This window comes from Aspergillus viridinutans (genome assembly GCF_018404265.1).
Source record: "Aspergillus viridinutans IFM 47045 DNA, scaffold_1, whole genome shotgun sequence".
NCBI lineage: Eukaryota > Fungi > Ascomycota > Eurotiomycetes > Eurotiales > Aspergillaceae > Aspergillus > Aspergillus viridinutans.
The window spans coordinates 2,010,504-2,034,929 of record NW_025091217.1 but is presented as its reverse complement, the minus strand read 5'-3'; the positions used below and the strand labels follow the sequence as shown (position 1 = coordinate 2,034,929).

General features: G+C 51.3%; 9 protein-coding genes across 9 annotated transcripts; 5 read left to right on the top strand and 4 right to left on the bottom strand.

The window, feature by feature from the left end:
• Positions 1–276: 276 nt before the first annotated feature.
• Positions 277–1,315, bottom strand: Aspvir_000592 (uncharacterized protein; the record flags this gene model as incomplete). The annotated part of the gene is made up of 3 exons (XM_043265727.1): positions 277–416; positions 522–957; positions 1,022–1,315. The coding sequence occupies 3 exons, from the start codon at positions 1,313–1,315 to the stop codon at positions 277–279; spliced, it is 870 nt and encodes a 289-aa protein (XP_043121662.1).
• A 4,334-nt stretch (positions 1,316–5,649) lies between these two features.
• Positions 5,650–7,599, top strand: Aspvir_000591 (putative MFS multidrug transporter; the record flags this gene model as incomplete). Its single annotated transcript, XM_043265726.1, has 3 exons — positions 5,650–7,108; positions 7,170–7,214; positions 7,289–7,599. 3 exons carry the CDS (start codon positions 5,650–5,652, stop codon positions 7,597–7,599), a joined length of 1,815 nt encoding a protein of 604 aa, XP_043121661.1.
• Positions 7,600–9,152: 1,553 nt separating this feature from the next.
• On the top strand, positions 9,153–9,729 carry Aspvir_000590 (4a-hydroxytetrahydrobiopterin dehydratase; the record flags this gene model as incomplete). The annotated part of the gene is made up of 3 exons (XM_043265725.1): positions 9,153–9,362; positions 9,420–9,482; positions 9,550–9,729. The coding sequence occupies 3 exons, from the start codon at positions 9,153–9,155 to the stop codon at positions 9,727–9,729; spliced, it is 453 nt and encodes a 150-aa protein (XP_043121660.1).
• A 1,461-nt stretch (positions 9,730–11,190) lies between these two features.
• Positions 11,191–13,638, top strand: Aspvir_000589 (peptidase family M20/M25/M40 protein; the record flags this gene model as incomplete). The annotated part of the gene is made up of 1 exon (XM_043265724.1): positions 11,191–13,638. One exon carries the CDS (start codon positions 11,191–11,193, stop codon positions 13,636–13,638), a length of 2,448 nt encoding a protein of 815 aa, XP_043121659.1.
• Positions 13,639–14,439: 801 nt separating this feature from the next.
• On the bottom strand, positions 14,440–15,756 carry Aspvir_000588 (Sec62 family protein translocation protein; the record flags this gene model as incomplete). The annotated part of the gene is made up of 3 exons (XM_043265723.1): positions 14,440–14,628; positions 14,691–15,247; positions 15,303–15,756. The coding sequence occupies 3 exons, from the start codon at positions 15,754–15,756 to the stop codon at positions 14,440–14,442; spliced, it is 1,200 nt and encodes a 399-aa protein (XP_043121658.1).
• A 367-nt stretch (positions 15,757–16,123) lies between these two features.
• Aspvir_000587 (Lectin C-type domain protein) lies at positions 16,124–17,975 on the top strand (the record flags this gene model as incomplete). The annotated part of the gene is made up of 2 exons (XM_043265722.1): positions 16,124–16,186; positions 16,245–17,975. 2 exons carry the CDS (start codon positions 16,124–16,126, stop codon positions 17,973–17,975), a joined length of 1,794 nt encoding a protein of 597 aa, XP_043121657.1.
• A 233-nt stretch (positions 17,976–18,208) lies between these two features.
• Aspvir_000586 (uncharacterized protein) lies at positions 18,209–20,422 on the bottom strand (the record flags this gene model as incomplete). The annotated part of the gene is made up of 3 exons (XM_043265721.1): positions 18,209–19,939; positions 19,990–20,181; positions 20,249–20,422. 3 exons carry the CDS (start codon positions 20,420–20,422, stop codon positions 18,209–18,211), a joined length of 2,097 nt encoding a protein of 698 aa, XP_043121656.1.
• A 412-nt stretch (positions 20,423–20,834) lies between these two features.
• Aspvir_000585 (NADPH-adrenodoxin reductase) lies at positions 20,835–22,557 on the top strand (the record flags this gene model as incomplete). Its single annotated transcript, XM_043265720.1, has 3 exons — positions 20,835–21,140; positions 21,201–21,635; positions 21,685–22,557. 3 exons carry the CDS (start codon positions 20,835–20,837, stop codon positions 22,555–22,557), a joined length of 1,614 nt encoding a protein of 537 aa, XP_043121655.1.
• Positions 22,558–22,750: 193 nt separating this feature from the next.
• Positions 22,751–23,212, bottom strand: aspf13 (allergenic cerato-platanin Asp F13; the record flags this gene model as incomplete). The annotated part of the gene is made up of 1 exon (XM_043265719.1): positions 22,751–23,212. The coding sequence occupies one exon, from the start codon at positions 23,210–23,212 to the stop codon at positions 22,751–22,753; it is 462 nt and encodes a 153-aa protein (XP_043121654.1).
• Between the last annotated feature and the right edge of the window lie 1,214 nt (positions 23,213–24,426).

Here is a 24,426-nt window from a genome sequence, read left to right as displayed (position 1 = left end):
GAAAAAAATGCGAGGAATTTTGGGGTGCTTTGAGCCCTTTATTGAGTGGTGACAGCGAATACATCCAATGGATACACAGATAATCATAGTTCAGGGTATCAATGCACGTCAGCGGGAAAGGAACAGAAACACCGAGTACCTCACACAAACTTGGCAGTTCGCCGGTTCTGACAATGAAAAAAATTTCGGATCATAAGACACGCTGAGAAAGTGTAAGCTAAAAGTGAAGGAAGCGGACGGACAGCCGACAGCGCATCCATGCCTTGTGTTTCCCAATCAAGACTTGTTCGTGGGCTCAGTAGCCGACCCCACACCGGCAGACGCATGATGATCGGCGGTTTCGGCCCCCTGTGTGGCAGGTGGCGCACTCTGCTCCGGTCGGGCACCAGAGGTGGTCAACTCACTAATATGTCGTTCTTTTGCTTTGTTAGCGTTTGGATCTTCAGCTCCGAGCATACATAGGACATGAACAGATGCCTCGACTTGGTAGAGATGACAGACGGGGAAAAGAGCAGACAAACCTAATTCGCGTATACGCTGCCGGAGCATCTGATTTTCGCGATTGAGCATGGATGCTTCGGCTTGGTAGAAAGGCACCTCATCCCTGCTACCACGTCGGGACGAGGTCTCACTGGTGCCTGTTACCAGGTCCAACCCTTCGGGCCCGCGGGACGAGTCGGCCGACGTTCCATGCAGAGAAGCAGAAGGCAGCGGCCGAAGACTGGGAGAGGCAGTCTGGCTGGAAGGTCGCGACGCTCGGTGGCTGGACAGGGATGAAGGAAACTGAGTGGATGTCCGACCGCTACCTGCTGCAGGAAGTGGCGGTATTATGGGGACACCGACAGACCGTTCGGACGGTGGTGTGGAATCTTCAACCGCTGCGCCTGATTGTTGCTGCTGCTGCTGGAGTTGTTGTAGTTGGGCTTGTTGATTCCGAATCATCTGCAACAGTCGGTTCTATTGCCCAATCAGCATTCATAGCCAATTTGCGTTTTTGAGGATAGCGCATAGATAATCATACCACTTGCGCTTCTTGTTCTTGCTCCAATTCCTGGTGGAGCTCCCCTAGAGACGGAGCACGCTGGTGGTGCGGGTCGCCCGTAGCAAAAATCGGGCTACCTCCGATCGTGGGACTTGCCGTGTGAAGTGCATGGCTCAGGGAGGAACGGTGCTCGGCTGAGCCAATTTCGGACTCGCTCAGGTTTGAGTTGGTACCTGTGGGAGGACGGCGCTGCTCTGAAATTGACAACCTTGTACGAGGTGAAGCGCGTGACGACCGACGGGACAGGTCCGTGGCATTAGTATTGTTGTTCATGGTGGTAGATGACGCTGCAGGGGAGACCGCTGACACAGATTCGGAAGAGGCGGGGACTGTCCGTGGTGGACGCGGGGATGAGGGGGAACGGGATGGTGGAAGAGAATTGAGATCAGGAGGCATTCCTTGGGCTGAAGAGGTGGTAGGGTGAGCCCGGGAAGAAAGATGTGATGTGATACAATGATGATGAGGATGATGTTAATGATGATGATTACAGTCACAGTTCACTCAAACTCAGCTTTAGTTATGTGTTCTGGTTATGATGATGCCCGCAACCAGAGCAGCAGCTGTTAGTCAGTCACGCTATTCTGAATTCAGCCTGCTGCGCCACAGCTTGACCATTTCTGACTTCATTATAGGGCACATGGTTAGGGCTGAGTATCCAAGCCACATCATGGTTGTATCAACAGGCTTGGCTTGCAAAGCATCAGCACACAATATCAGAGCTTCAAAAGCTGATAACTTCGCAAATCTTCAGGGCTAAGGTGAGTAAGATCAACCCCAGCTTTCAACTGAGTGCCAGTCGACCAATGCTCTACGGAAGCAGATTAGTGATGCTCATCGCATACGGTCTCAACAGAATCAGCCAGACCACATGTGCCTGTCGGCTGTACTCGTTGAGATAGAAAGCCTAGAACCCAATACGTTGTGGTTTGACCTAGTGTCCTGAGACTGGAATGGACCGTTCGCTTGAGAGGCAAAGGATCGATAAGGGAATTTACGCGCATATGCTGACCTCCTATTTCCGTAGACAAGCCCGAGAACACGATCGTTTCTACATAGGATAATTCGTGAATTACCAGAATTGCCCGAGGCTGGTATATGCGAGTCGGAAGTATATGCCGTGGAATGCAATGCCAAAGTCCAGCCGGGGCCTCTCATGAGGGTGGACAAAGCATGAAGCTCGACAAGTTGGTTCTGGTTTTGCTGGAACGATGAGCTCAACATGATCCTGTTGCACTCTCAAAAGCTTGACTGGATTCTTTCAGTGTCAACGGTCAACAAAGACATGATCGTATCTAGTTAAAGCCACGAACCTCGCCCATTGTGCGAACTACTACTGCAAGTCAGAAGATCAGGGACAGAACTTGGACCCTTTGAGAGCCGGAAGGTTACAACTGATCTACTTGAAAGTTCAGACGGACTTTATCTCAATTCGACAGAGCAACGCCACATGACTAGGATCAGACAGCGGTGAGCTTCGAGAAGCCCAATGCGGCGTTTTCGTGATGGCAAAAGTCAAAGATATACTCTGAGTATAAATCTAGATGTCAGCCACAATGCGACCGTAGATCATAGTATCATCGACTATTTCGCTCATACATGATAGGAAGTTTGACATAAAAAGAAAAAGAGTATTGTCAGCTGACTCCTGAAACATGACTTGCACATTTCCGGAAAACAGAAAACATTATTATCTACCCCGTGGGCAACAACCTGGAGGAAAGCGGAGTGGAAAGGGAAATGAGACCTGACACCTGAGGCACCAGAGCAGGAGCATTGGAATTTAGAAGAAAGTCGGTAAGTGGTGAACTCTGAAGTCTGAATTTCACAGGTCCAGCCGATACCGGGCTTCCGCTGCTGAATTGGGAATAGTGCAGGGACCAAGACCCGCAAGCGGACCAGTCACGCAGCCCAACCACCCAACAGCGTGCCATTCAGCCAGAAAGCTTGAGCCTCGGATCCGTCGGTCTAGAGAAACAGGCTGATCTCTACTTTGACTTCATAAGGTGGACCAGGTGACATGGACCGATCTTGCTTTCCTCGTGGGCGTGGGTTTCGGGGATTTTTTTTTCTGAAAGGATGTGGATGTGAGGGGGAAATGCAATCGAACATTCCCCATTCTCCAAACCTAAGCTTGAGAAGGGTGAGAAAAACGTGAAGGCCTTGTAGATCAGCGAGATGGGGCCGGGGTAACGTGGCTACGAAGTAAGGAGTGTCAAGGGCCCCAATGGACACTGGAATAGATACACGATGAAAACTAATTCTGGTTCATAATGGGCTTTGATTCTTCTAGTAGTGGGAGTGAAGCTGCAAATTCCGCCCCTAAGACCCTATGATCACCTTGGCAACAATCCTTGACTGAGCGATTTTGTCATGTCGTACGGCCCTTGTACGTAGGAGAAACTCGCAACCTGGGTTGACCTGGACAGTAAGCTTTGGATCGCCGTTTAGGCAAACCAATTTCTAGCTTGTCCTGAGCAGAATTAGCCTATGTCAGGCATCTGAAACTGACACCGACAGTGAGAACATTCCCATGGGTTTCAGAAAGGTTGCATGCTGACTCCATGCGCTGCATTGAAAGAGTAGAAAGTAACTCGGAATATCAGAAGGCACCTACGCATTCTCGTATGATAATCATGGAATTACCTTATCCTTGCCATTTAGTAATGCCGTATCAAATGTACCTTTAGTGGATCCGATCTGCTTATTGAAACGTCACCGTCCAAGGTGTTCGAGAATACTACTTACTACCTTGCCAGGTTAAGGAGAAAGCCTCCTACGTACTCATGCAGGCGACAGGGTTGTCAACATCTGACAATGTTCTATGAAATATTCTGGAAAGTAAGACATCTCACGATCAGGCCAGAAAACCAACAAGTTATACAAATGCATGACTAAAGTCGTCGTAAAGGCAGCCCAGCCCCTACTCGGGAATGACGATCTGCGTAAGAGCCGACGGGAAAGAAAGGGAAGAAAAGAGGCCTGACGTCACCCGCAGTCGCCCCGAAGAGAAAAGCCCCACGAAACTGAGGAAGACCACTGCAATTGGACAAAATGTCATGGATTACTCCAGTATCCAACACCGTAGTATCATGATTTTTCGCACGTCGACATTGATCGTCTTGATGTGCACGTCGTAATTTGGCGTGCTCTGGCAAGTCCTAACTCATCCTGGGAATTTCTGGCGGCTAAGCCTCGAAGAAAGTTCAAAAGATCGCCATTACCCGACCGCCTCGGGAAGCCACACCAAGAATGATCCATGAGCACGGCCGGCCAACTATCCCGACTCCTTGCGTCAATACGGGTTGCTAGCCTCTTCATTGTCAGTCTGTACTCTGTAAATTCTGTGAAATCCATTGAGAACGAGACCAACGCTGCAGTAGAGTATTCCTGCTCGCAGATTTGACTGTACTGTAGGTTTCCCTTCCGACGCCGTCCCATGGCTTGGCCCCTTGGTTTCCCGAAACGGGCATTCCTGAAGCTGTCGGCCCAGAGCGGCTTCTGTGGTAGTACTCTTCGGGCTAGCACTCAACTTCCGAGTGGAGCACCATAAAATCATGTCCAGTTGCGGCCATCTTCTACTTGCCCGTGGGGTTTCCTATCGCCGTTTTCCGTTGGCTCAGATGACGAGGGGCAGACGCTGACTGGACCCTGAGGTTCCCATACGTCCCCATTCGAAACTGATGAGGAAGGACATTCTTCCTGGACGGCGTGGCGAGTGGGCTCGAATCTCCAGTCCTGATTCGGTATCCGGTTGCGTCGGTGGCCCAAACCATGTTCAATGCGCAGCTTTCTGGCTGCAGTCGCTGCGTGAGGAAAAAAAAAAAAAATAATTAATTATGCAAAGGAAGGGGCGAGCATGCCTGGAAAGAGATAAATGATTTTCAGTAAAGGAACAGAGGCAAAGTGTGGGAAAAAAGACAGGATTTGGCAAGAGACGTACAGCAGAGGATGACGAGCGTATTCTGTTCTTAGTAGTTTTGGAACCTGAATGGCTCGTTAGAGTAGATAAAAAAAAAGTTTGGAAATTAGCAGAGAAGCCCCGTACTGAGTTACCCCGGGTTCTCTCCATTGGAAGGGAAGTAAAGTGCAGGCACAAAGTGGGCTTTGTCCATGGGTGGTAGAGTAGCATCAGGCATTTCCCCGTCCTTTCCCTTTCTGGGGTTCCTGCCAGCCCACACAGTATAATATAGATAGCCTGAGGCGCCTCTTGTTGACCGCATTCATACTTCGTCTCCTCTGTTAATCAATTGTTGTTTTTCTTCGTTCCTGTCCTCTCCCACCTTTTGATCTGCACACCTCTCTCCCAAACCTTTGCTTACATTAACACTTCGCCGAGTGTTAGTCTTACTTCTCTCACACAACCACTGCTTAACTCGCGAGATAAAGCTTCTATCTCATTATTTTCCTCTTGCTCTCTCCTCCACAGTGTCTACTCTGCTTATAATCCCTTCTATCTACATCTACTGCTTGTGATAGGCTTGCTAAGTCAAAGATCTCTTGCTTATTAAAGTAAGTTTACATTGTCTACCTAATAGTTGTTACGCGTTCACACTCTAACCATCTTCTTAGGTTTGTGATACGCGAGACACAGAGCAGGCTATCTCAAAATGGCAGTGCCTCCTCCCTCTGAGGGGGTCATGGAGATAGAAGATTCGCATCTTCATGAGTCTGAGGCCTCGTCCTCAACTCACGCTGACCAGGGCATTGACCCAGGGTTTGAGAAGCCAGAGCCTACAACGGCAGATATCGAAAATGTCGAGACTGTGGAAGCTGTCGAAGAAAAGCCTTCGAGGGCGGACAAGGTCATTAAAGAAGCCGATTGTTACGACGAGCTGGGGTACTCTTGGCCGTCGTGGAAAAAGTGGACAATCATCAGCGTGATCTTTCTTGTCCAGACTTCCATGAACTTCAACACCAGTCTGTATTCCAATGCTCTGACTGGCATCTCTGAAGAGTATGGAGTCAGTATGCAGGCTGCTCGTTGCGGTGCCATGATTTTCCTCGTTACTTATGCCTTTGGCTGCGAACTCTGGGCACCCTGGAGCGAGGAACTCGGACGCAAGCCAATTCTCCAGGCAAGTTTGTTTTTCGTCAATGCTTTCCAGCTTCCTGTGGCTCTTGCACCCAACTTTACCTCCATCATGGTGGGTCGAGCCCTGGGTGGTCTGAGTTCTGCCGGTGGCTCCGTCACCTTGGGAATGATTGCCGATCTATGGGAGGCGGATGATCAGCAGTACGCCGTAGCCTGTGTCGTCTTTTCTTCTGTTGCAGGTTCTGTCATCGGCCCTGTCGTCGGTGGATTCGTCGAAGCATACCTTCCTTGGCGCTGGAACATCTGGATTCAATTGATCTTCGGAGGAGCTGTTCAGCTCGCTCACCTAGTCTGCGTTCCGGAGACTCGCACAACGATATTGATGGATAGAATTGCTAAGAGAAGAAGAAAGAATGGAGAGGATATATGGGGCCCTAACGAGGTGCTTGAGTTCCGGGAGCGGTTTGCAATGCGGGAGATTCTCTCCACCTGGATCCGCCCCTTCAAGATGTTCTTGACCGAGCCCATCGTGCTGTCTCTGTCTTTGCTGAGTGGCTTCAGCGACGCTCTGATCTTTATGTTCATCCAGTCGTTCGGTCTTGTTTACAAGCAGTGGGGCTTTGGCACGGTTGCACTCGGCTTGTCGTTTCTACCTATCCTAGTTGGGTATACCATCGCGTGGATATCATTTATCCCAGCCATTAAACGGAATATCAAAGAGCGACGCGCTAAGCCTCATGATGAACGGGCTCAATACGAATCCCGCCTGTGGTGGCTTCTTTACACCGCTCCTTGCCTGCCCATCGGGTTGATTGGTTTTGCTTGGACCAGCCAGGGTCCTCCCATCCACTGGATTGGAACCATGGTTTTCTCTGCCATTGTCGGCATTGCCAACTACAGCATTTACATGGCGACGATTGACTACATGGTCTGTGCCTATGGTCCATACTCTGCGTCGGCAACCGGTGGAAATGGCTGGTCCCGAGACTTCTTGGCTGGTGTTCTCACCATTCCTGCCACACCTTTCTTCGAGAGTAAGTTGTCCTGTCCACTGATCCGCCTTATTGCTTCAGCAGCTGACAGACGATTTCACAGACATTGGCGGCGAGCGTCATCTTGAGTACGCATCTACGATTTTGTGTAAGTGCTTCTTGACTCCTTCAATCTGTTTGTCCCGCATCCCAGAGACAGAGACTGATCTTGACATTCTATAGTCTGCATCTCATTCGTCCTCGTCATTGCCGTCTATGTCATCTACTGGTGTGGTCCTTTCCTCCGCCAGCGCTCTACATTTGCTCAACAGCTGTCGGTTGCTCGCCACGATGTCGAAGTCGACCTCAATGTCCGACAGTTGTCTAGAATACCCACTGGCTCTAGGGCAAATTCTCTTGCAAGATCTCGCCAGGATCTTCGAATCCGCCAGGCCCTTGGAAGCCGACAGGGCAGCTACGTGGCATCTCGTGGTCCGTCTCGCGCGGGCTCTCGTGCTCAGTCGCGCAGAAACAGTATCTCCTTGGCGGAATGAGCATGACTCGCAACTCCACAACCGAGCGGCCTGGAGCCGATGGGTATCCGAGGAAGCATTGTCGTTGATGTGTATCATGGTCGCAGTGATGGTCCACAGTGACACAGAGGGATTTCAGACAGCAACACGCTTTATGTGAGCCTTGTGAGCTTTGCGGCTCTTCTGTTCGTTGTCTCTGCGAGCAATTTTCGTTTCTTGAGCAGGGCCGGGCTTTGCAAGTGTTATTTCTCTTCTTGTTTCTTTTCATCTTTTCATCTCCGCCTGTGGTGGAAGGCCTTGGTGCTACACCTCGCTTGCGTGTTCAGACTGCCGGCTCTCGGAACTCGTTTGCACTGCACCCTTGCAGAGTGAATGGGCGGAGTCAGGTCGGTACACCCAAGTCAAACAGGCGTCGGCTTCGTACCATTTCGATGGCCTTTTAATTGTATCTGGGATTTTTATGTGGCTTCAGCTTCTTTTTCTTTCTGCGGCTTACGAAATTTTCTGTTTCAACGGTGGTCTGTCTTCTCGATGCTTGTGTCGCTAGCGAGGTGGATGTTTACTTTCTGGCGAATGTGTCTCCACGGCGGGACCGAAGTAGTTAGCGAGAGACTCCTCGGCTACTGGTGGCTAGTGAAAGAATACGAAAAATGATGATGTTTTTTCTATCGATGCTTCAGGCGATCTGTAGCACAGTAATGCCTCATGTCGACGTAATCGGCTAAAGGGACTCAAGCGCGACTGCACAGCAGGATGGGCGGAAGAGTAGACAAATCAAAGTATGACTCCGGATGCAGGCTCGACGCTGAGGGACCCGTATGGAGGAGCAGTTATTAGAGTTAATGCATATTGCTAAGGTACTCTGTCTTATGGATCTGTGGCTTGAGAGTACCTTCGATACCGAGGTAGTCTAGCTGTATCAAAGCTAGGGGAAAAAGGAATCAAGCGTCATTAAGCAGATGGCTGGGCAGATGATAGTACGAACTTCGCAATGGAGGCCAGACGCATCTACAGAGATCGGGGAGCGGCGGAGATGACTTCCACGGACTTTTGACTTTAGGTTAACCATCTGCGGAGAATGTGGGATAGATCTGGCTCCGGAGGTTACATCCGGCGATTTCTTATCTTGGGAGTCGAGGTACTTTTACGGAGTACACGTAAAAACCTGCCTGATTCGGGTGAGGATGAGGCTGTTCTGCAGGAACCATCTGTCTGTGGGGGTGGACGATGGCTCAGGCTACCTGTGCGCATCACGTGACTCTTCCGTCCTGCGAGGTGCTGTCAAACTCCCGTTGTCAATCAATGTCACCTTCTGATGGTGATGACGAGCAGGTCTCTTAGAGTTTTGACTAAATTGTACCTCGAGCATGGATGCAGCGCGGGGAGTCTTGCAACGACGCATTCGAGCTTGCATCTCTCGTCCCGGTATTTTATCTGGTAGAGTCATTTATCCATCATTGTCGTTGTCATCGTCGTTGTCGTCATCCATTTCCACGCGGAGTTCCCCCCGCACGACGGTGTCTCCGCTCTTCGGCTGCGCGCTCCGTGAGGGGAGAGTGTTGCCTACGCTCGTGATGGCGGGTGTGAATGCGGGTGTGGGTTACTCGACTGCTGCTGGTGCTTCTGAGGAGCAGGAGCAGGCGCAGGTGCAGATCTCGCCGGGTGAGGATGCGGAGCAGGTTCAGCAGGGATTGAAAGAGTTGCTTGAGAAGGGGTGGGTGCTGGACGGGGAGGGGATGGGGATCCAGAAGACGTTTTATTTTCGGACTTATTTCAAGGCTGTGGTGGGTTTTGTTTGTTGTTCTTCTCGAGGGATTAGGGAGGCTGATTGTTTGGTGCAGAGCTTTATGAATGTGATTGCGTCACAGAGCGCGATAAAGAAGCATCATTCTACCATGACCGTTGTAAGTTCTTTTTCTGCTGAATGGGGAAAAGGTTGCGATGCGATATGCTAATGGTTTGCGGTGATAGAGGATTGGAAGTGTGGATGTGCATTGGACGACGCATAATCCGCGAGGACTGTCGTCGAAAGACATTGCTATGGCGCAGCATTGTGACGAGGGAGCGCAGTTGATGGGGGCTGTTGCCGAGGCGCAGGGGAAGAAGTGTTCGCCGCCCTCTGTGCCTTTGATGGGGTCCCCTTCGCGTTGAGTCTCCGAGGCATTTATTTTATGTATTATCTATTCTGGACAAATTGCGTATCACTCGAGAAATAATGATTGATCTGTCAATTGTGGCTTCACGACTCAACCGAATCAAGTCAAGCCGCTCAGAACTGGAAGCGATATGATAGGATTATACGAACTCGTGCCGAACGAGGATCCGTTGACGTTGATCGCCGTTCCTCATTCCTTGAACGGAGTATGGACTGCTGCAGTCTGCTGCGTTCTGTCACCTTGGACAACCTGTGATCTGCTGCAGAGTACTCGGTACGTCGCCCGTTGTCAATACGTCAAGGGCCGCGCAGTTTTGTTCAGGTCCACTACGAAACTACGAAGAGAGCCTACTCCGTAGTAGGAACTATGTTTTTTTCCTCACCATAGCCCTACGTTAAATAAACACGATGCCATTCCGGCCAAGTGGGACCGGAACCTGATCCAAAAGTGTCGTTCCTGCTCCGTTTCAGGGGTAGATAGATAGCCAATTATAGACTTGATGGCGCATATATCATCTCGGATTCTCGACAGGCAATAATTGTCTATTATTATTATTACCGATGATAGTCCGAATTGATCTGATCTCAATGCTGTAGATATCTTGCATCCAGCTCATTTTCTGAGTCTGCTCCTGTTCGGGGGCCAACTGTTTCAGATCCTTCGCGCAGATTTAGCTTCACTCCAATCTCAAGTAGTAGTAGACTAGACTGGACTACTGACTGTGAAAGTCTGTGATCCATAGCTAATCAAAGCCTAAAATTAAGATAAAGGAAAATTAGTGGAAGAAAAGGATCACACTCACACAGAAGAGGAAAAGTCCTGATTGTGACTCGATCTGACTTTCCTGGTGGTTCTCGGCCAAATTTGCTCTCTTTCTCTCTCTTTTCTTCTCCCCTTCCTTTTCTTCTTCCGCCTCAACACTCTCTTTCTAAACCCAGGAGACGCGCAATGGAGCTGCATGAATTGCTCTGATGTACATTGCGGTCTTCTCTCCCACTCCTTATAGCTGAATTCCCTCACCTGGAATTGAAACTACCATCTGTACTTCTACTCCAAACGCGAGCTCCCAAAATTTGGTTCGGCCGTCTCCGCTCCAAGCCTCCACCACGCGATCTCTCCCACTTTCCTATTCGGTTCTGTCCGCACTTCAATTCAGTCGAGTTCTGTACAATTGCATTTACCACTCTCGATCTGAATCTAATCTGAAATCAGTGGGTTCGGTTTCAGGCTGCGATCATCACTTGACCAGTTGGTACGAGCGTCCACTTGCAATGCCAGTCTTAGTCTCCACATCGATGTGCAACACTACCGGCTCAACAGTAGAACTGTTCTCCAGATGAATCACACGCGCCCTTGAAGCTCCGTATCTTCAGCATAACGACTTCTCTATCACATCATCACCAATCAATTGGAATCGCGTTTTGATGTCGGATGTGAGCCAATTTCTCCCAGAAGGATGAGCTTTGATCAGCAGCCCCCTCAGCCATCCGTCAGCGAGCGCAGAGGTCAACGACTAGCTCCTTTGCAAACTAACTTCAGCCGTCCGAAGGCTCACGCTTCAGTGCAATCCCCGACTCTAGCTGCGGCTCCTGATGCGGCGTCGACCCCGTCTGCAATCCCTCGACTGCAACGTGTACGACCCACGCACTACCAAAATGAGAGCGAAGGAGAGAGGGTACCGCTACAGCAAACTCCGGTCAAGCGTCAGACATCCAAGTCGGGTTTGCGCGGGCTCTTTGCCCGGGAGAAGCCCTCCCGTAAGTCCAATGTTGACACGAAACTCGCGGAAATCGACGAGGTGCACACTACTGTAACACGGACGGTAACTGTGTGGGACACGCCACTATCGCCAAGTGTTTGTGCCACCCCCAAAACCGCAATGTCAACGTCGACCTTGGTTGCCTCTCCGCCGGGCGGTGCGAGTCGGACGAAACTTGCGTCAAAGTCCCGAGGGAAGCTTAGTGACAGTCGCCCAGTCGCTGGTGACCATGGGTGGAAGCCACCGCCGCTATTTCAGGCCTATCCACAGGCAATCAAGCACGACTGTCTCTGGGCCCCGGTTATGTCTGCTGATACCATTTTGCGCATCCAGGCGACCGCAAAGAGCAACAGCAGCTCCAACGATGTAGACCCTCAGGGTAATCAGCCGCCAAATGAGGAAGCTTCCGCGGAACGGAAGAAGAAGGAAGAAAAGGAGAAGAAACATATGCGAACGGTCTCCGAGACTATCGGCAAGACTGAGTGGACCCAAAAGGTCTATGTGCTGGCCACATCTGGTTATATTTTACAATACTCAGCAAGCGGGAAACATGACCGACTACCGGAGAAGATGTTGCAGGTGGGCCCGAGATCAGTGGCCTTTGCCAGCGATGCGATTCCTGGTAAGCGTTACGTGCTTCAAATTTCTCAAAGTTCGGAAGAAGACGGCGCCGCAGTAGTTGATACCCATCGGCCCTTGTTTTCCCGCCTGGGGTTTCATCGATCCTATTCCCGGCGATGGACTCGTGCTTTCCTTCTCGTGTTCTCCAATGCCGAAGATATGAGCTCCTGGCTCTTGGCTGTCAGAGCTCAGATCGAAGCCCGCGGAGGTAAAAAGTACATCTCCGAAAACCTGCAAGACGAGGTCATGGAGCATCAGCTGCGGCCGAAACAGAGTATCCGACAGATGGTGCAAACAGACCCCAACCGCTTCTCCAACATCTATCTACAGCCTCAACAGTTGGTAGGTTCCGACGAAAAGGATCAAGCTCTCAGCGATCAATCCCGCCGGAGCTCCTATATATCTGTTAAACGCCGGTCGATCGTTTATCAATCTGGCGCTGAGTCCCGTTCCAACTCGATGTCGACCACACAGACGGATGTGACACCGCCTGTCAACGGCTTCGGGCGGTTGTATTCTTCGGTTACTCCTCCAAGTGGCCCTTTTACACTTCCCAATGGCCTCGCAGTTCCTGGAGCATCCCAACCGGGTGTACCGCCAAGCCCGACCACGGCAAGTCTGACCAAACGCCTATCCGCCTATCTGGCAGGACCGGCGAGCACAGAGGGATATGAACCTGGGTGGTCGTCGTCAACGGTGCCAGAGCCAATCTTGCGAAGCACTTCACCTCCAGCACCCAACTTCAGTGTTCCGTCATTCAGCAAGAGGTTTGCTGCGAAGACCGTTCAAGCTCAACTTCTTCAAGATCCTCGTCTGGACTATGAACAGAGTAATGGGCTCCGTCATCAGGATTCTGACGAGGAACTCGATGCTTTGCTTGCGTTTCCCTCCCCACCTCAGTCGCCAATCCGCAACATGAGTAGAATGGGCCTCAACGACATATATGAGGATACTTCTACTGTCCGCAACGACTCCCCTAGGCGACAGTTGCGGGTATCCAATTCCGAGGATACGCTCGCAGATCCTCAGCAAAGAAATCATGACTACCGGAGTCTACCCAACCGACGTTTACCGACAACGTATACCATGACAACGCACTTCCGTCCTCCGAGCATAGCCATTGACCCGTTAACCAGTCTTCCATCTGACCCGCAACCCACACGACCAACCACAAATTCCGGAAATCAGGCCTGTCTTGAGCTCCAACGGGATAGAGTGTATCCCACAGACCCCGGCGGTCGTCCTCCCAGCATGGCTCGGCGCAAGAGCATGCCGGGACTGTCTGTTGGACGCCCAGCGGCACCTCCCCCCAATTGCCCATTACCAAAAATCCCATCTCCAATCGATCCACATAGGCCTGTTCTACTACCAAGCGCTTCCTTTACAGCTCGTTCCTCCCAATTGCCGCCTTCGAGGACGTTACGAGACCGCCAAAGAAGCTTTGCCAGCATCAACCCTCCCACGTCCCATACCAGTCTTCCTGCTGCTCCAAGTATAGATACCCAGGTATCTTCGGGATTATAAGCGATACCATCTCACATCGATTTGCTCTACTCTCTACCCATGGCTCATTCTGCATCTCTAGGCGTCGGTAGATTTTTTTAGAGACGCCTGTACATCTTCTCGGCCCCGAAAACATAGCTTTGCGCATTTTGGAAAAGTTCTTTTATATTCCCCTCATTACTGAGGACATTCCGTCTTCACGCCTGAAGTTTTATTGCATTTGCGATACCTCAGCGACTCGCTTTCTTATATATACCACTGATACCAGACACCTTTGTTACTTTGTCATTGCATTTACCCTGTCTTCTTGGCCTTTTCTACAGCCACAATTGAAGATATCCACGCCGTACGTCGTTACCATATTCACTATTTCTCTTCTTCCCTTTCGTTACTCCCCTATTTACTGGTTCTTGATGTTGGTCTATCTTGCGTTTTCATGCCCGACCGTCGAATCTAGTGGAGACTATCTTCTTCTTTCATGTCAAATATTTCAACCTAGACGAGTCAACACGGCGAAATCCCAAGATTCGGCATCAGAACTGGGCAGTGCATTCTCGCGATCAAGAATTATGATACCGGAATACAGAATTCTCTATGGTCCATATGGATTTTGATCAATTCAAATAAGTGAAACCTTACTCCAACCCGAAGTGAACATATATCATTTAAGAAATATAGTCGTACGGGGCTATTCGTCCGATGAACCAGTAGCCCGAGGTCCAGAACATAACCCGGAACAACCACAATGACTCAAAAGGCAAAGCAACCCGTTGATACGATGCATCTTAAGATCATGCCCGAGTGCAACCCATCTATGCCATTTTACTCCTCGGTGGCTTCTTCCACCTTGGGCGCTAAATCGCGCTTCACGGCGCCGGAGGTATCTGGGGCAGGTGTTGCTGTCGTAGTCGCGGAAGGGGTAGAGTCATCTCCCTTGCCGGATCCAGTTTGTGGCTCTGCTGTCTCAGCGCCAGCGACGGCCTTCTTGGACTTTTTCTTCTTCTTCTTGCTCTATGGTACAGTCAGTACATCAATCGAAAGGGGAGATTGTGGGGAGAAAGAAAAAGAAATACCTCTTGCCAACCCCACAATGGTTTAAAGCTATCAATGAACCCGACGTCCTCGAAGAGATTAGGGAACAACCAGAGGCCAGGAGGGACGACGAAGACAGTCACGCAGAACAGAATCAGACGGAAGATGGACATGGCGAAGAAGAGACCCAGCAGACCCATCATCCCGACGCTGAGGTACCAGACGCCCTGGCGGAGCATGATGGGCCATAGCGGGAAGAGGACAACGGCAAAGATACCTGCCACAACGGCGGCTGCCATGGCCTTCTGTTTCCACTGGGGTCCCTCGTAGAGCCAGACGTAGTGCATCATGGGGTCTGTCTCCTGGTGATGCTCGATCTTGACGGTCCAGAGGCCCTTGACGCGGGTCTTTGGTTTGGCGTGGTTGTGGCCGGCGTGCGGGTCGATTTTGGAGACGCGCAGGGCGAGAAGGGAGAGAGGGAGGATTTTGAAGACGTTTTCGGCGGAGGCGCGGTCGGTGACGGGAGGGAGGAGGGAGTTCTTTTTGGCGGCGGCTTTGGCGTAGGCGGGGGATTCGAGGGCGCGGATGGCGCGTTTGACTATGCTACTCGTCAGTACTGAGTCGGAGATCTGGAGGAGTATGAGAGTAAATACCCTTGAACATGTCCTTTCTTTGTCCGTCCAGGATACACGTGCGAGACTTGAGGTTCTGGGAGCGTAGGAACTTGGCGACCGCGATCGCTTTAGGGTCGGGAGGATTCGAAGGGTTCACGGGAACTTGCTGCATCTGTTGCTGAGGCGGAGCGGGCTGTCCAGGCTGCCCCTGTTGTTGCTGTTGCTGCTGCTGCGGGCCCGCTTGTCCCTGCTGCTGCGCTGCTTGAGCCTGTTGCTGGGCCATCTGCTGCTGGTGCGCGGCCATGGCTCGCATCCTCAACTGCTGAACGTATTGTTCGGTCGTCATGCCCTGCTTCGCGGCATCTGCATTCAGTTGTTCGCGCTGCTGTCTTGCGAATTCCTCGGGGGTCATTCCTCGTCTCGCTGCTTCCGCGGCGAACTGCTGCTGCATGGCAGCAATCTGCTGCGGGCTAGGCCCACCTGGAGCCGCCATGTTGAAAGGGAATTTAGATGATTTGCGTTAATTAATCAATTAAGAGAGGAAAGACTGGTACATGAAGGCTGGAGAATGAGTATGAAGCTGGAAGGGGTAAGTGTATCAAAGTGTTTGGCTGAAAGATGAAAGAAGTCGGAAAATTACAAGGGGAGTGATGATCACAAAGTGGCCAGATAGCTGGTGTTGGCCTGCCCAAAGAGGAAAAGGGTCGATCGTCATTCACTAATCGCACCACCCGCGTCTCCGCAGTTCGAGCCTCGACTAACTATTTCATCACTCGAATTGCTCCGTGCAATCGCGAATCCAACCTGAAATGAGTTGTATCTCCTAGCTTAGATTCGCGCTGCGCATTGTATGCAGCTCCATGGGCTTGAGTTATGATCCTGATGCTTCCCTTGTAGACTCTACATGGGTGGCGGTACTGCTCGTGCGTCCATCTCGCGAACTGACACTGCATGAAATATGACTGACGATGGTTTCATTAGAGTGAAAGAGATGTTGCCGGCCAAATTCCTATCAACTTCGTTACCGTGCCGGCTGTTTCGCTGACTGCAGCATGCTTCGGTAAAAGCGTCTACGACGACGACGCTGCTCAGAAATGCATTTCGAACTTGCTCGCTATCGGCTACCGTCGTTTCCTGGTTGATATATACTGGTCGGTGGAGCAGCGAAATTGGACCTTCTGTCCAGTGGCAAGACCCCAGAACGCTCAAGTCGTCACTGTCTCGACGACGCCATCTCCCACAGCCACGGCCAGTGCAGTCACAGGCACCGTCACAGCAGTTGCCGATTCGTCAGGCTCGCTACTCTACGAGCTCGGTCCCCATCTTTGCTCCGATAATCTCGACCTTTCTGGGCTAGTTGATATCTTCGCGGACAATTTCCGGCTTACCAATTCTCAATGGAATGTGTATACGACATTCATCACCCTAAATCTTCATGTGGCATCAAGTGCTGCATCTTTAGATCAGCCAGCTGCATCCGTGACCAACGAACAGCTGCCGTTACCGTCAGAATACGTGAGTGCTTCGTTTGATGAGCGTCTTTCTGCGTACATCTACAGGCCGTCCCAGCTAGCCGAGGAGCGCAGGAACCTCAACCAATCATGGTATGCAGTTGACGATGGATACGCACCTATCACTGAGTATTTCACCCTTCACGAAGAAGCGGATGGAAAGCAAAGTACGCCGGATGGCTGGCCATCTTCGAAATATGTGCAACTTGCGCAAGAGCGACGACTGTTTCTGGAATATGGCTCCGTGGACCCGCAGCTGGGGAGCTATGACTTGAATGCAGACAACGACGTCATATTTCCTCCTCATTATTTGACAACTGCCGTATCGAGCGCAGCGACTGATGATGGTAGCTTGACTTCTGGCTGTCTCTATAATCCGGGGGCTACCTCGGTGTCGCAAGTCAACTCGTCGTGGGCTGTATCGAGCAGCATACCCATCATAAACGGCTCAATCGAAACCAAGACTCTAAGAGAAATATCCGATCTGACCGTCAATCTCACCGTATGCGGCTTATCCCCGGTGCTCAACGGCACTTTGTTCACCAAGACCGCCGATTTAGATGCAAAAACGTACCAAAACATCTCCATGTCTGCCTCATGGGCCTGGGCTATTGGTGAACCTCTAGACCCCTCACCTCCTGGCATGAACGAGGACTCGCCGCACATCGAGCGGTGCGCAGTAATAGATCTCACACTGGGAGGCCATTGGCGCTCCACTAACTGCAGCGAAGAGCGCCACGCCGCCTGTCGTGTGGGAAACCATCCCTTCACCTGGTCCCTGTCACCGCAAGCATATACATACTCAGACGCGTACAACCACGCTTGCCCGGAGAATACATCGTTCTCGATACCCCGGACGGGCCTTGAGAACACCTACCTATACCATTACCTGCTCGATGGATCCAAGGGCACCTTTGACGCTACAACGACGGACCCCGCAAAGTACGAGGTCTGGCTTGATTTCAACTCTCTGGACGTTGCGTCTTGCTGGGTCACAGGGGGTCCTGATACTCCCTGCCCATACGTAACCGATCCACACCAGCTAGAACGGCGCACGGTGTTGGTCGCTGCCATTGCCGGAATTGTAATCTGCATCATCACTGCGCTCACGTTATTTGTTAAATGTAACGCGAATCGGAGAAATTCGAGGAGAGGCAAAAGGGTCATTCAAGGGTGGGAGTACGAAGGTGTTCCTTCGTAGCTCGGTCCTTTCTCACATATACTTCGATATAAAACGCCCATATAATCTCTCTAATGGCTGCAAAACAATATTTATTGCATTTGAGGAAGCTACTAACTACCTAAGACACCTTTATGCAAGAAAATGTATTATCAAACATGAAGACGATCCGTCGCGTAAAACTCGTTACAATTCCATTCCATCGTCAACAAAGCTGATCATCCAAATATTACCATGAATTCCAAGTTGCCGGTCTAGAGTCCAGCGAAGCGAGCCCATCCAGCAGCTCTAATCGGCTTCGGACTCTCTGTGACCACACCACCTCTACCTTCCTCGGCGATCTTTCCACTCACATCGCGTCGTCGTCCCACACCCAAATTGGCGATGTAATTACCATACGCCAAGGAGGAGCCTGATCCAAAATCATGCCGACCGATGTCAGCTCCGGAGTTACTGACAACACGACCCTTGCGATCACCGTCTGCAACGGCGGGATCGGCTGGGACAGGAGGAATCTCATTTTCGTCGTCCAGATCGTCGGCGTCATGCTGCTTGAGCGAACCGTACGTGTTTAGTTTCTGGCTGTTGCGTTTGACGAGCTTGCTCGTCTTCCGGTGCAGATTGTTTTGCGAGTCGGAATCGTTCTGATCGCTTGGGCTGCGGGGGACATAATGCTTATTGTTGAGTTCTCCGTAGAAGCGGCCTTTCTTCTCGGGGCTGTCCGGGGAGGGAGGGGAAGCGGGAGGGTTAGGAGCGAGGTTCGGGATATTAGTGAGAGGGGCACGGGTCGGGGGATGGGATGCATTGTTGGTCTCCTCCTGGACCGGCTGTGGGGTGGGAGGGTTAAGGGCTAGAGGGTTGACCTGGAGGGAGGCCGAAAATTGTCGCTCGCGGTCGTTATGATCCAGGAAGATATTGATGTTGTGGTCGCCAATGTCTTGCTCGGCGTTGTCGTAAAATCGTGTCACCTGAGGGATATCGTGAATGTCCTCGTCATTCGCATAGTGTTCGTGCAAAGCGAGTGACTCGTACTCGCCGCGAACGTCCTCCGAGATTGCCTCGTTAACGTGCAGTTCGTAGCGCTGGGCGGAAGTAAGCCAGTCCTTGAAGCTGCTACCTGTAGAGATAAGGCTCTCTGCTTGACTGTAGGCAGACGAGGGTTCTCGACGGGCTAGGTTCTCATTCAAACCAGCCTCTGCGGGAGAGGGTGACCGGGACGGGTAGACGATCCAGTTGTCCGAGTCTGGGCTCACGCATTGAGTTCTGTCAGGAAGGTCACGAGGAACTTGCTGAGCATGGTCGCTGTGAGAATCTGCCAAGGGTGATTGTACCGACGCTTGCTGGTCCCTCTGGGCCAGGAAGGAGTGCTGAGGGACAGGTGGGACGGGTGGGACAACCGTATCGGTGTACATCGATTGCTGTGATCGCCTCTTCTCGTTGATAACGGAAAACCGACTCGAGCCATCTTCTGAGGACTGGTTGCGGGTGTGCATGAATGGCACATGCCGAGCAGGGCCAATAAGGGGCTCTTCCATAGACGTTGCAGATGCAACAGTAGACTGGCTGAGATGCTTTTCGTTGATTTCCGACTTGTTGCGTTTATGAGGACGAGCAGTCAGATTGTCTTCGAGAGGATTGAGATCCGGAGGCAGCTGGGAGATCTGCCGGAATATTAAAGCCAACCAGACAGAAATGCACAGAGAGATCAAATGAAAGCTTCCGTTGGCAATGCTAAGGATGAAAGTGGAATGAGCGATCTTGTCCGTGATACTAGTGTCGGCGCTCAGCAGAGTGCTCCAGTGGTAGGCATTGTTGGTGATCTGCTTGTATGCGATGTATGCGGAGAAGACATAGTATGGAACCAAGCCAAGGTCAAGCGTTGCCGCAAAGACCATGTAACTGGCCTGTGATCCAGCAGGTCTGGTAACTGGCGAGCGACATAGGTGGTAGATTCCATAGAGGGTATGAAGAACGGCAACGATAGGCTGCACAGACATTAGCTAGATTCCGCAAAGAATCGTATTTGTGGACTCACCCCGACTCGTATGATCCAAATGATCGAGACAGCAACATTCTTGATGACAATGGCACAAAAGAGCGAGCCTAGAGCGCCGAGTAATGCCAGCACACGCAAACCAAGCTGTACCCTTCGACCATAGAATACCCTCCCCTTTGTGCTGGGGCTCATGGGAGTCCAGCGGGACACTCCATCAGGAAAGTTCGAATACTATTGATCGAGCATCGATCAGCAATTGTGCGCCAACCAGGCAAGAGCTGTTCAAGAATTAACTTACCGAGTCAGGATGTCTGTTGAAGCTAACATAAGGTCCTTTCTGCTTAGGTTTTGGCTGCGGACGAGTCCAGCTCGCCTGCGTCACGGCCTTTGGATTGAATGGACGATCCGTCGGTCCATGGAAGCTATGCGAGGAGGGAGGACCGTAAATGAACGGAGGCAATGATCTCCCCATGGCCGCAGTGGATGATGCTTATCGGCGCATCCACGCGAGGAGTGGAATGTGGGCGTTGAATGACCCAGACAGAAAGGAATGCTGGGTGAAATCAACCAAAATGAGTATGCAAGGTACGATGGGGATGTGGTTTGAGAAGCACACGCGGAACCATGGAACGGGAAGAATGCACGAGATCAAAAGGAGTCTATGAAGATACTCCCTAGGTGATAATCGTCATCACAGATCTGGCCCCATTCAAGGCAGCTCCCAATCGGGTGCAGCATCAACACTCGCGATAGTCGGCGCGGCAACCGACTGATAAGGGTCACGTGCGGGCCTCGGAACGAAATGGAGTCATAGCTGGACGACTAGTTTTCTAATGTCTATTTTAAGAGTGCTACTTTCCAATGGATATCCCTATCGAATAACGATGAATCTTAAACGCGCTCCTTATTTTTGCGCCCAATGCAGTGCAAAAATTAGTTACACGTCGCTATACCGCCCACAAGGTCAGCGACTGGCGCAATTGACAATCCAGCGCCGTCACCAGAGCCAGACGATAGCGGCCGATCGCCCGTTTCGCGTTGCCATTGTAGGGTCAGGACCGGCCGGATTCTATGCAGCCTATAGACTTCTATCGAAAGTTGAGGATGCCGTGGTGGATATGTATGAGAAATTGCCGGTCCCCTTTGGCCTGGCACGATACGGAGTTGCGCCTGACCACCCTGAAGTCAAGGTACGCATAATGCTCTACGCACGTCTGTGGCCACCATGTTGATTCCTTTTTGTCAATCAGAACTGCGAGGAAAAATTTACCGAAGTCGCAGCGTCTCCGAGATTCAACTTTATCGGCAACATCGAACTCGGCACCAATCTCCCTCTCCGAGCGCTGAAACCACATTACGACGCCATCCTATTCGCATACGGTGCGCCAAAAGATAAGAAACTAGGCATACCTGGTGAGGATGCACTTCGGAACGTGTACTCGGCGCGAGAGTTTGTGGGGTGGTACAATGGCCTCCCAGAGCACCGTGATCTGGCACCAGATCTTACGGCCGGTGAGGATGCTGTGATTGTTGGCCAGGGAAACGTTGCCTTAGATGTCGCAAGGATACTGTTATCGGATATCAATACTCTACGAAGGACAGATATTGCAGAGTACGCGGTGGAGGAGTTGGTCAGGAGCAAGATCAAGCGTGTTCGGGTTGTAGGCCGTCGCGGGCCGTTGCAAGTACGTTTGACCAGTTCCTCTGCGGCATGCAATGCTAATTTGCCCTTAGGCCGCTTTTACGATCAAAGAGGTCAGGGAGCTTCTACAGCTGCCTTCTGTGTCGTTTGATCCAATTCCTCAAGACCTCTTTCCACCAGACGACGTCATATCTACGCTTCCCCGAGCACAAAAAAGATTAATGCAGCTGTTGGCAAAGGGTTCGGCCAATGATGCCGCTACAGCGACCAAGTCATGGTCCTTAGATTTCCTTCTTTCTCCGGAATGCCTGAATTGGTCTCCTCTCCATCCTTACCGCCTCTCGTCCGTCAGGTTCTCCCGCAATGAACTGGATCCGAGCGATCCTCACACACCTAGCGCCAAGGTTACACCAAAGTACCTCTCAAGCGGGAAGCGGGCGCAAGTCGACATACCCGCCAACACTTTCTTTCGCAGTGTCGGGTACAAATCCCTCCCTCTACCAGGGTTGGAGGATCTAGGCATCCAGTTCGACTCTGATCGCGGTGTGATCCCCAATGACGGCTTCGGTAGAATTACCGTCTCGACCACTACAGGTGGTAATGAGCGACTACCCGATGGTTCGCTGATCTCGCATCTGCCTGGGCTCTACTGTGCGGGTTGGGTGAAGCGTGGCCCAACTGGTGTCATCGCCACAACCATGACCGATGCATTTACCACCGCTGACACTCTGGCTACGGACAAGGCGAGTCAAGCAGGCAAGGGATCATTGCTGAATGGGCCGGCCAATAGCACCGGTCTTGGCTGGGACGGTGTACGGCCCGAAGCGGAGAAGCGCGGTCTACGGCCAACAACCTGGCAGGACTGGGAACGCATCGACAAGGCAGAGCAGGAGCGGGGACAGCAGAAGGGAAAGGTTCGAGATAAGTTTGGGCGAGTGGAAGAGATGTTGGAGGTTATATCTTGATGACTAATGTGATAGAATGTACATATATATAGATTGTATGAAACTTCACTCTGATGACATTAAAGGATTGTATATAAACGTAAATCAACAAGTCTAAGGATGGAAAGATGCCTTGAAAGCCAAGCCATTATGCACATGCACTGGTGAAAACCCACTTGATCTGTCTCTGTCCTTCCTGCACCCCAAGAGCCATCTATGCACAGAGGGATGCATCTGCCTCCTCATACGTTGCCTCCACCCTACCCAACTGCGTCGCCAATCCATTCGTCAACTGGTTCATCGCGTTCAGACCAATGTTGAAACCGCCAGGTGCGGCATCAATCGCCGTAATGTAGATGGTGTTATCGATATTGCCCGCGGCATAATGCAGCTTGTAGCATTTGCCGCAGTTGGGGCTGTTCCAGCCCGGGATTGTGGGGGCGCCGCCGATGCGAGGGAAGCCCGGGACGCTGCCGAATGTAGGCCACTTGGTCATGAGGCCGTAGATACCGTCGGAGCAGGAGACGGTGGACATGGAGGTACCGGCCACGTCGTAGGTCTGGTCGTAGGAGACGGAGACGGAGGTCTCAGCTGCGGCGTTTGTCTCTGGGGTCGGGACCGCCAGAGTGGAGGAGAGGAAGAGGGAGAGGAGAGAGATGGGTGTAGTGAATTTCATCTTGAGAGGACGAGTGGCTTTGTGAGTAATTGTGTTGATAGAGAAGCTTGAGTTTGGGTGGTTGGATGCTTTGGTGTTGCTATCTTCCTGGCTGTGGTGGTTGGGACCGTGAGGCTTTATATACTACTTCTCTTGCTGAATATGTCCTGCTCTTCTGTCTATTATTAGCAATGATATATCGAATACTGGCGACCCCGATCAGGCGTCTTGCCATGCCGACGAGGAGAGACACCGGAAGAATCCATCGCAACCCAAGGGTAGGCCCAAGTCCCCATCCTCAGAAACCGGATCAATCGCATATCGACATGAGTGAGACACCCCCTCAGCTGGCCGTGGAAAGTAGTAAGCAACTAAGATCGACATGGTGCAGAATCGTTGCCATGACACAACAGTAATACTACAGATGATGGTGGAGTGCCAAATGCGGGGATCCAAGACTCTGCGACTGACACCCGTTCGAGTAACGCTCGGTCATCTGATGATGTTGAGTCCACCCGGCGATGAGACATACAGCTTCACACGCTTCCAGCAACTTCCACCCGCCTCGGGTGACACCGTCGATCCTTTGAGATATTTTTGTGATACTTCGCAAGTACACAACTGCGGGAAAATGCACTGAGTTGGTGACACCACTCCGCTGAACGAATAATGGTCCCAATAAACGAGACGCGTTAGATTGAGCATTATCGCCAAGCAATAATAACCATGCCTATTATGGCCTGTTGTACGCCTACGAACTGACCGCTTGATAAGGCCTCCAGTCCGTCAGACGCCACATTGATCGATTGGATCGAAGGTCCGAACCTAAGGTAAGGCTGAGCATTCCGCACCTTTCGCCAGTTGCCAGACCATAAGCATTCGATGTGGCTAAGTGACAAAACAGGAAATCGTCTCACGTGTGCCCGGTATGCTTGTTGCTAAATATACATTCCGACCCAAGACATGTGCCACCCGATGCAAGGACAGCCCTTGGCATTGAGCTTCTGAATTCTAAGGCGAGTAGAGCATCGGCAGATCTCCACTGAAGCCATATTTCATTATCGATAATAGCTATCAAGATCTCAATCATCTTTGGACCACGCATGGGGCAATAGAGAAGCTGTCAGATTGGTTCATCACTCGGTAATATCCGGTCGCTCGCTTCCGAATGGGAGGGAACCATCCGAAGCATTCCAAAATAAACACATTCTCAAAAGGTAATTTGTTATGGCTAT